General features: G+C 40.9%; 1 protein-coding gene across 1 annotated transcript in view; it reads right to left on the bottom strand.

Moving 5' to 3' along the window:
- Nucleotides 1–10,472, bottom strand: part of MSH4 (mutS homolog 4) — a gene marked incomplete at its 5' end in the record, with an annotated part of 29,459 nt that extends 18,987 nt beyond the window's left edge. The window contains 7 exons of the mRNA XM_082056252.1: nucleotides 66–238; nucleotides 1,541–1,714; nucleotides 2,340–2,455; nucleotides 3,317–3,427; nucleotides 4,519–4,682; nucleotides 8,216–8,380; nucleotides 10,238–10,472. Of these exons, the coding sequence (XP_081912378.1) occupies nucleotides 66–238; nucleotides 1,541–1,714; nucleotides 2,340–2,455; nucleotides 3,317–3,427; nucleotides 4,519–4,682; nucleotides 8,216–8,380; nucleotides 10,238–10,472 (1,138 nt within the window). The remainder of the gene's footprint in view (nucleotides 1–65; nucleotides 239–1,540; nucleotides 1,715–2,339; nucleotides 2,456–3,316; nucleotides 3,428–4,518; nucleotides 4,683–8,215; nucleotides 8,381–10,237) is intronic.
- Between the last annotated feature and the right edge of the window lie 1,087 nt (nucleotides 10,473–11,559).

The raw sequence follows: 11,559 nt of genomic DNA on the forward strand, positions 1-11,559 counted from the left end.
TTTCAGGTATTAGAAAAAATGTTTAAAAATAAATATAATATGATGTATTAAAAATAAACCACTACCTGCTTGAAGACCAAAAAAGAGCTCCTCATCCTGGAGTAATTCCTGAACACAGTCCAGCCTCATGTTAATTGTTTCGGCATCAACTGGTGGCTCCAGGATATTGGATCTAAGCCTTCGACTTCCACCTGGAGTTTTAGTGTAATTCAGGACACCGAAAAGCGTGTGACCATTCCTTTGGAAAAAAAAATAGTTGTGAAGAATACACTCAGAAAACCAAAATGGTAAAGGTCAAATGACGTTTTCAGGTGAGAGCATCCTACACACTTGAGGCGTGCTTTAGGGATGCTTAGCACCTTCCTGTTTACTATGTACATTATATGAACTACAGCAGTTGAGAAAGTCAGGTAGTTTGACGTAATTTCATATAATATTAGCCCTCATTATATAATTTTCCAAAATACAGAAATACAATTACACTCAGTATTTTCCTCAGTTTTTGTAGTAATATTCCATTCCAACTGGCATGGTGCAGTTCACATTTTTCGTCTCAATTGAACTAATTCAAAACAAACCAACTAACCCTCCAAAAGGAGACAAATTACCATCTGAGATCAAATACTAATCAGAACATTTTTATTAAAATACAATTCTGATTTAAAATATTGCGAAGTCCAAGACATAAATAAGCTTTGATTTTTATTTTTTTTTCGCTAAGAACAGACTTTGAGTCAATACAGGAGCCAAATAACATGCTTATTATTTATAAATATTACTTTAATGTTCATGGCTTTTGCATGTTACACATCCCAGGCTCTCACACGTAAGGGTTGATTTTATCTGTTTAAAATAAACAGCCTGTAATCTTTACATCTAGTACATACCTGAACAGTTTCAGAAACCTGAAACCTTCAGAGTTACTGAGTTGAAAGAGGGTAACTGAAAACGCTGGGGCCATAAAAATACATTGATTGAAACGGAACTTGTATAGGGAGAAATGTGATCCAAGTACCACCCCCGGTGCAGGAGGCGCCAGGCACTGTTCTCGTGGAGAGCGACCCTGCAGTCTAGTATCACACCGCACCGGACCATCACTATGGAAATTACTTTGTTTGCCGCTGTTGCGTAGAGTTAAAAAACAACCTTTCAAGTCAGGAGTATTTATGTTGTGTAAAACCTAGGCATTTTAATTCAACATAAGCAAGTTCTTGTGGAAAGGTTGCCTCTTGCATTTCATAATCTGTGAAATTTTGCATCAATATAATTTATAAGTCAGAATAAAATATAGACATCAATGTAAAGATTACTATGTATCATCTCTTCCCTCAATTCACTTCTGGGATTTCCTATGCTAGAAATTTTGTGCTGAAATGTAATGCGTTTCTCTGTCCAAATTTTTTTTTAACTGCTCTGAAGGGTACTTAAGTTCCGTGCTACAGAATTAAATACAATGGTCAGCTCTTTGACGGAAACATCGAGGAAACTTGGCGAAATTCAGCTTTATAACAGTGTAATCTGTAAACTTAAATACTCTTACCGAGAATCTCTGTTGTTAATTACTAGTTCAAGATTTTGCGCTGATGCCGAATCTATCATAGCTGTTTTCTCACTCCCCTGGAAACGCACCTTGAGTGATTTGGGAGCATACACTGAATTTTGAATAAATTCAACATATTTTAGCAAAGCTGCAGCAGCTGCAAGACAGTAGTACCTTGAAAAGAAACAATCTTTAATGAATGTTGGAGAGTGCTTTTTAAATACTTCAAAGCCAAGTGGTGAACTACAGAAACCACATTCGCACTTCTGCTTGACAACTACTGGGACTGACGGCACCGAAAAAGCAGCGTGCTTCAGGTGTGCTCTTCCCCACGTATAGTACACATGGATGCATGTAAATTGAATACTCATGAATGAGTCTGTGCACTTCACACTACGCAGCTGGTATTGTGAACATACAGATTTCAGTAGTTACATGTGACCTGAACACCCAGGCCACAAGTATCACCACTTGAAACTTCCGGTACAAGGAAAACATTTCCTGAGGCCAGAAAGAAAGGCAATCACAGCTGTTCGAAGAAAGAATGAAAAGGAGAAAGTGGAAAGCTGTGAAAACAAACAAAAAACCAAAACAAACACACACACATTTAAAACATTAATTTGTAATGGGCTTTTTGTTTAAGTTCCTAGCTATATCAGAAACACTAGATGGCAAAATGAAAGAACAGCTCTTTTATGACTTTCTAACCTTTGCAACAAGCCACAGACTTGTGTATGTATGTAAAAAGCTGTTAAAAACTTATCTGGGCACAGTATGCTTTTGCTTTGTTTAAACATACTTTGATTGAACCTCCATGAAAATGGTGCTGAATTCAGACGCACACAGTTGTTCTATGTATTCCAAACCTTTTGTTTCATTGAAGTATTTTCTTTGGACAGTTGTAAAAGTCACATTCTGTGAAGAAGGATGGGGAAAGCAAATTGTTTAAAAAGTTAACAGAGAACATTTCAGAAAGACTTCTCTATGCTTCTAACTATATGTGTGACTGAGCACTCTGCAGGAGCACTCACTCCAGCTGATTAGCACTGTTGTCCACTCATCTTTCCCGCTCTCTGGTAGCGAGTACACAAAAAAGGCTCATACTACCGCTTTGAGATTGTACATAGGCTTTTTCTTGGATATTGCTTCTCCTCTCAAGTACTAGCTATTCCACATTTTTAATTTAACCTGGATTTCGTTAAAATAAATGACTTTTTGGGAATAGTTATTTTCATGCTAGCAGCAATGCCCACAATCAAACTGTAGTTTTCCCTTGGCAAGGTTTAAGCCCAGGGATTGTTATCAAACCTTCAATGGTAAATAAGGCATAAAGACAATAAGTCAATGTCATTGATTGTGTGTGATGCACGGGTGATTCATGCAAATAAAAGGAAAGGTCAGGAAGTAGAAGATGACTCATGAAGAAGCCACCAGCAGTATAGAAGTGGAAACAATTCGAGTAGTAATTAATACAGTCTTTTACAAGTTCTGAGGCTTTAATACTCATAAATTACATATACTAGTTCATCTCACCCTCTTTTACCCTGCCAGTGCTCTTTTTCTATTTTGTGATACATTTACCAGAATTAGAACTAGCAGTGTTGGAGATGCATTTAAATTATTCTTTACCATGATAAAATCAGGATTGAATATAATAGAAAACACAAAAACTGACTGCATTTAAGGCTTTAGAAGTTGAGTAAATTCCCAAGTCAACAATCATATAAAAGTGATCAACAAGAACTCCAAATTATGGAATGAAATTTAAGAGCTTACCTTGAAATGTTCTGTTATCAGACTGAACAACTTTGTTGTGTTTCCTGTATCACAAGCAGTGTTTGACATTATTATTTCTAACGGTGTTAATATCTTGAGTTTAGTAATAACCTGAACAAAATAATTCAAAATAATTCAATAAAAATCCATACATAGCCTAAAATATTTTTACATTATAATGAACCAGCAATAAAGAATTATAGAATCTACAGATACACATAGATTCGGATTTAAACACAAACATGCTTGTCATTGAAGCAAGAGATAAATATCCAAAACTATATTCCATGGCTATGATGGGAGAAGGACTTTTCAAGACACTGCAGCTTTCTGAGCCTACAGCCAAGAAGTTAATGGTGCTCTGGGAAATTAAGAAATGCAACAGATCTGAGTATTAATAATCTTTTGACTGAGACTTCTTTTAGACTTTGTTCTAACCTCCTCTGACAACATTTATCTCAGCTCACCTTTTTCAATATGGCTCAAAATGTGCATATTTAAGCCAGCCTTGCTTTGATTATGTTAGATACACCTGCTGTAGGGATTTAAAGTGCACTATATAGTTTTCTATTTGTCTACTGTACAAGAAAGGGCAAACATCATTATGCATTTACATTCTTTTATATCACCATGTGCAAATTTTCAAGGGAGAAACATGACAAAATAGACTATATTTTAAGTGCTTAGAAATTGCGATGTGAAAGCAGGGACAGATAACAATGTAAAGGTAAACAAGTATAAAAAATACACAAAATAAATCATCTAAGAGTACTGGGGGTGTGGGAGGTAGAGCTGTTGCTGCCTGACATATTTGATAATCACCAGGAAGTTTTCTTCAGAGGCATCAGAGTTAAAGCAAACCTTGAGGAACTTAGAAAATACAAGAGAACTTCACTGAATTAATTTACAGAATATTCAAAACTAAAAGGGTGCGCAAGAACACGCAATAATCTTGATATCACTCCCTAGCAAAACACGGGCACCATGCAGAAAGGCTGTTTTTCTTTGGCAAAACATTCTTTCCTCTTTATCTGAGGCACAGTAAATAAAATAGCAGTCCTTCCAACATTGCACATTTTCTAGAACTCGTTACTTCAACTTTGAGAAATTTCTTCTACAAGCTAAAAATTAGTCATAATCATTATAAGAAAGTCACAATAATTAGCCTGTAAGGGATACAGCAAGTAAGCATGCAACAATACCTTGGCATAAGTTGTATTATCTGCAAATTGTGATAATATCATCTCAGGATTTTTTAGGTCAATACTGGCCATTCCCACTTCACCTCTGGCAAGGCCTCTTCCTTCCACCACCGCTGCGATCACCGACGCGGCAGCGTGCGCAGAGGTCGCTGACGAGGACGTCACTGTGAAACAGGTGAGAACTCGGTTACCGGCCACTTTACACTCAGAATCTTACTTCGACATTCCAAGGGAAATATGCGTTTACACTGTGACATCCGTGGAAAGCCCCTTCAATTTACCAAACTTTGTTAGAAATCTTAAATCCTGGCTGTCGAACTCCTCACTGCTCACACCGTACAGACAAGGCACACTTTCCGAGTATGAACATCATACTCCTACGTGTCAGAACTAATAACATTTCCGCAGCAAGATAAAATACAATTGCTGAGCCACCATGGCTGCACTAAACAAAAAGATGCTTAGTATGTGCCAAAAGGCATGCTGTTATTAAACATTTTCCATTTTAAATTCAAAACAATGCATAGCTATTACCACTAATTAAAATCAGGTGTATTAATTGCAGAGAGATACTGTAAGTCAATATTACACTAAAAGTAGAACTCTGATTGAGGTGGCTTAGATCTCGTCAACTCAGGGGAAACAAAGGTCTTTTTTATATATACATGTTTCATCTGTTTTTCCGCTAAACTTATTAAATTATTCTAATAGATATAGATAATTATTATCTACAGTATGCTCGAGACCCTGTAATTTGATTTTCATTTTGGTGGGTTTTTTAAAAAACACTTTTAGTATCTTAAAATGGGTTTGGCTTAAATTTTCCCAAATATAATCACGAACTCAACTAATCCCATCTCCTTCTTCAAATATCCAGCTACCACTCTGAGAGCTACCACCCCTTACAAAGATTGTATGAAAAGTAAGACTACAGCTCCTTAACCCCTCATGTCTTCCCTTCTGAAGGCCCTAAACTTCATTTTCTTACGCAGCCTCTTGCTTTTCCCATGCAGATAGAAGCACCAATCCAGCTGCTCTAGCAATGTGCCCAGCATAACACAGCAAATATACTTTGGGACTGTACTATAGATCTACAATAAACCTCATGTTTATACCTAAGCTGAATTCTATAGGCCTATGTTGCCTAATCTCTTCTCCTTCAGATCCAAATAGGTCGTCTCAAAAATGGAGCTAGTTTCTGGTTCAGCTGTGGTTTATTGCAGTAATAGCTGACTAGAGACAGATTTCGATGGATTCCTTCATCTCACTTCTCCCACAGGACTCCACACAGTACTGAACTCTAAACAGCACCAAGTGACAACTGCCCTGCAGCACAGCTGTGTCAGTGCTCACACCTGAGCTGTGAGCAGTGAGGACGGGCTCAGAGATGGGGGTCTGCGATCAGAACCGAGCTGTGAGCAGTGAGGACGGGCTCAGAGATGGGGGTCTGCGATCAGAACCGAGCTGTGAGCAGTGAGGACGGGCTCAGAGATGGGGGTCTGCGATCAGAACCGAGCTGTGAGCAGTGGGGATGGGCTCAGAGATGGGGGTCTGCGATCAGAACCGAGCTGTGAGCAGTGGGGATGGGCTCAGAGATGGGGGTCTGCGATCAGAACCGAGCTGTGAGCAGTGGGGACGGGCTCAGAGATGGGGGTCTGCGATCAGAACCGAGCTGTGAGCAGTGGGGACGGGCTCAGAGATGGGGGTCTGCGATCAGAACCGAGCTGTGAGCAGTGGGGACGGGCTCAGAGATGGGGGTCTGCAATCAGAACTGGGATAAGCAGTTGGACAGGGTGCTGATCCCCCTACTCCTCCCCAGCTCCCCGGGGTCCGGCCCCACAGCTCTGTGAACATCTGGACCGCAGCGAGGGAGCCCTGCGCCACAGGACGCTGCACAGCTCCAGAACACTGCTGAGCGCTGAGTTACAGTGCTGCCAAGTGTGACACTTCACTCAAGGGGTGATGCATTTTAATTCAGTGTACCAGACTTCTTTTCATCTATGGAAGACCGAAAATATGTAGACAGTGCTGCTTTTAGTATCTCAGATGATTTTGTTTTATGTTTGCAAAATGGTGTGACATTCCTCCAAATTCTATTGGAGAAGCTACTAATGATGTTTTGTTTGGAAATCTGCAACCAAAGATTGTGAGACTGTGCTATTCAAGTCAGCAAACATGTAACTTTCTGAGCAATACTGACATAATTAACACACTATGAAAAGCAGCTACTGCATACATATTGGTGTAACTTCTCAAACTGGAAATAGCCCTCATGACGTAAATTTTAACTTTCAGCTGAACCATTAAGACTAAAGTACTCAAAGTATGAAAAACACTTGCACAGATAAGGAATGCCCCATTTAAACTTCCAAAAACATCTAAATAGTATTGGATTTTGATAGCACAGACATCTAAACACCAATGAACTCCACTTGCTTCGTAGTGATTATTTACATTCTTTTCCACACCTACCTTACCTTGTTCTTCACAGAATTTGCTCTCAAAAAGCAATGAAATAAGAGCAATGAAGTAACAGAACAATCCTGCCAAGAATGCAGAATACACCAAACCTGACATTTTCTTCTGAGTAAACTCCATTTGTACTCCAAGAATCAAAACTAATCCTACCAGGAATCTGGAAGAGCAAGATCAGAATCAGAGTAGAATTTGAGATTAAAGGCTGTCTGAATTGCAACTGGCTACCACCTGAGCAAACTCTTTGATGCTGCATAGAACCAAGTCTGAACCTTTATTTATTCTACCTATATTCTGTCGGCCATAAGATGTCAACAACAGCATTCACATAAAGTTTCATCTGAGGTCTGCTGATAACGTAATTGTTATTCTGAATCTTCTACTCAGAATAATCCCCGGCCCATCAGTAGCAGCTGATCACAATATTAACTCGTCTTTTAAGTGCAACTAAAGGGTGAAGATAATAGGTATTTTAGATTACATATGGCAATTACACACATTTTATTTGGAAGATGGTTAGTTCTCCATTTTGTCACACTAAAAAAAAAAATACAGCGACCAAACAACATATGATATTCTGGATACACTGCCTTCAATACGGATCCATGAAAGACTGATCAAGGAATGGTACATACAATACAGCAAGCACAAACAAATACACAGACACACACAAACACAGCTTTGTTCATAAGAAACACTGCAAACGTAAACCCAACAAGCTACTGCGTCAGCGTTCCTCTGGAGAGCTAGTGTGCTACACCTTTGGAGATGCCAACATAAAAGGCGGAAAACTTGTATCAGGAAACTTGAGAATAACGTCACGATATGTGACGTACGATGCATCACAAGCCTAAAGAAACCCTGATTAGAAATGTGCATAAATTTGGGCTCTTCCGTCACCACACAAACCAACATGTCCAGAAAATAATCCAGTTTTGTGTAATTTGAAAAAAGTCTGAATTCTAACTGTACTGCTAATTGAGACATGAATGCAAAGGAAGTGACAAGAGGCTGCAATACCAAAACATGTACTTAGTGTTTAAAGCACTATTTTGCCTTACGAGTGCACCTCTCATTGGCAGGCACACTCTGTAGTACAAAACACATCATGTTTTGCATATATTTCAGTATCTTACTGTACCATGTCAAAAATAAATTATGTTTAATAAAATAATGTTACAAACATAAGTAGGACTATTTGCTTTAAGGTCTTTAACCTCACCTGAGTATCCCATGAGCGGGGTGTGACTCCTGCACACGGTCTTGCTGGAAGAGAGGGGGGTTTTTCTGACACACTCGCTGTTCAGGCCTCGCACAGAAGAAGAACTTGTGAGGTTCAGTGTGCTGGTATTTTCTACACAAGAACTTTTGTCCCCAAAATATGATTCTGAGGAGGGGAGGAAAAAATAACTTTTGTAAACAGACACATTAAAATATTTTTTCAGTGAAGTGATACACAATTTAATCATTTTTTATCCAGAAAGCAATATATAAATAAACAGCTTAGAAAACTTTATCTTTCTTACTATAAATAGCTATATCCAAGCAATAAACTTTAATGTCATTCCATAAAAGCTCTCTAAAGTATAAAATGAAATAAAAATCAGTCTGATTTGAAAACAAGCCTGTATCCACATGGTTATTTTCCACAATGCTGCAATCACTTGCAGCACCAATAAAAATGTTTGTTTACATTGTTGGCCTGAAGCACTTTACAACACATAATTTTGTGTTCTAATGAATTCTAGATTCATTAAAGAATGCTGTAAGTCAGTTCTATCCCACATTGGCCCACAAGTTTTAAAACCCGTATCTGAAACTATACACGTGTTCATTATTTTTTCTTTTTTTAGGTTGACCATTCTTTTTAGAAAAAGGATGATAACAGAAAGCAAAGAATCATGTCCCAAAACACCTCAGTTGTAGAAAGATCTCCCTTTGAAGTGATGGGGTTCAACTCTCAGAACTCATACAACGATCTGGGACATGTTACCTGCAGTTTCTTTTATATGTGTGTCTTAAGACATATCCATATTTTTAAGTCCTGCAAAATCTCTTTTTCTCAGATCATTCTTTAGTTTCAATAAATCATTTGATAGCATTTTACTGATTTTCAGTTCTCTTGACTAAGAACAATATCACATGCTTAATCTACATTGAATAATTGCTTTTTAATATATATTTTTAAAAAAGGAAAAAAAAAAAAAAAACAGAGGATTTCAGATTAAAACTTTAAAAATTCCAGGTATTGAGACACATACAAACCCAAATAGCATTCATGTAGATTTTTGAATAAGTTAATTCGAAGTTCAGCCAAAAAGACTTTGCCGTTATTTTATAATGTACTGAATCTGGTGTAACATGGTGAAAAATGTAATTTAAAGACCAGATGAACCAAACCATCTGTAGGTATTTTTAAAAACCAACATTTAACACGTAAATTACGCTGTACTCAAATTAGCAATCTAAGGGGCTTTTTTGCCTTATTTTGTTTGGGTTTTTTGTAGGATTCATGACTGATCATGCACATTACCCGAGAGCATGTTACCTGTTCTCAACTTATGCCTAATGGTAGGTACCTCAGAATGCATTTCAACAAGTGTTAGAAGAATTTCTAATTATTTTTATAGTTGCTCCACTGAAAAAAAAAAAAATAATTGAACCATATTTCCCTGCCTGCCAAGCCAGGCTGCGCGAGCAGGCCCAGGCGTGCCGAGCGGGCTGGAGCCCCGGTCCGGGCACGGGAGCCGCTGAGGGGTCTCGAACCCGCGGAGCAGCTGCACGCACAGGGCGGCACCGGCGGCTGCGGGGTCACAACGTCTCAACACGTCCCCGATAACGGCCCTTGAGCCATTGCAAAGGGCAAGCCGAGAAAACCGAACACCTCCCAGAACAAACAGCCCAGCAAACAATCACAAAACCAAAATCCATCACCAGCTGAACGTGGTTCACGTCTCTAGTAAAGCAAATACCCTGCCGCAGTTGAAACCAGTTTACTGACCCCAGCAGGGAACTGGGATACTGCGATCTAAAAGCTTAGTAGGGAAAATAATAAAGGTTGAGGAAACGAAGTGCGAGCAACGACTCCCACTGTTACACAGCTGAAGAGAAAGCGCCTTTGACCGCTGCTGCCCCTCCCGCTGCGGCACCGCCTGTGCCGGCGCTTGGAACCGAGCAGCAGAGAGGGCAAGTGGGTAAAAAAGGGGCAAAGCCCCGCAGGGAAACGGCAGCGCCGCCGCCCCACCTCCTCTGCCGGGAACCGGCGGCTTCCCCCCGGCAGCGAGGCCTCCCCCGCTGGAGCTGCCCGGCCCGGCCCCGCCGCTGGAGGAGCCGCCGGTGCTGCCCCCCGTGCTGCGCGGCGTCTGCAGCAGCCCCAAGGTGTAGCGGGGCGTCCGCTCCGCCCGCCCGCTCAGCGCCGACGCGGAGCAGCCCCGGCCCGCGCTGGACGCCGAGGCGGCCGCTGCTCCTCCCTCCGCCATGGCCGCCCCGCCCAGCGCGGGCACGGCGCGCGGCAGCGCCCTCGCGACACGGCGGCCCCGCGCACGCGCAGCGTCACAGCCTCACCGCGACGGCCCGGGCCCGCGCGACGGCCGCTGCACGACCTGAGCGCGGGAACGGCGGCTGCTCCGCGCGCGGGCGAGGCCCCGCCCCCCAGAAGGTCTGAAGAGAAACGTCCTGTTGTGCTCTCTCAAACAGGAACAAAGCATCTGAACATGACTTGTCCCACATTCATTCTTCAACACTCAAAGACTTTTAGCAGAAACTACACCGATGTTGTGCCCCCTGCTCAAGAGTTTAGATACCAAAAGATCCCAATCGATACCAAAAACTCCGCAAAAAGACTCTTTAACACAGTTTTGAAAGCGTTAACAAGCAGCACTTTCATTACAGCGTGCCGCACGCTCGGAGGATCGCTCCTCTAATCGAGTGTACGCGTGATTCGCACTTCGTGTTCTTGTTTCTACTGCTGAGTTAATGCATTAAACATAAATGATATTCATAGCCCCGCCCTTTGCTGGCAGTCCATCTTTGGTGTTCCAGAGTCTTCATCGGGTCTCTCGTGATCCCCAGGGTCTTTGCAACTTGGTGCCCCCCCAGTGTCAGTTGCTTGACCTAATTTCTTGAGCACACATATTGTCATTTTGTGCTGCTGCTCAGCAAAAGTCGAGTAGCTCCTTCTCCATTCAGTGGAACATTCCACTTTCCCGGCTTGCAAGCCAAGGACATCCCGCTCTGTCTCATGTCCAGTCTCTACAGAGCTATTGTTTCTCTGTCAGGTTTCTGTTGCGTTAGGCCTTGTCTTGCTACATTTGGCCTAGGGGTTTCTATAAGATTTTTGTTCTTCTTATCAAATCCCCTCTTTTTTTGAGACTTGTTCTTATAGAACATGTCTTGTAATTATTAGTTTCTATAATTTCTGTATTGGAGTTGGAAACAGATATCACTGTACCACCTAAAACAGTGAATTGTAAGGTAGGCTAGAATGTAAATTACAATAACGCGTATCGCGATTGCAAATAGACTTTATAACAATTTAAGTTTCGTAACCATGAAGTTGTCTTCCAA

The sequence above is a fragment of the Streptopelia decaocto genome, assembly GCF_964273445.1.
Source record: "Streptopelia decaocto genome assembly, chromosome: 6".
Classification (NCBI taxonomy): domain Eukaryota; kingdom Metazoa; phylum Chordata; class Aves; order Columbiformes; family Columbidae; genus Streptopelia; species Streptopelia decaocto.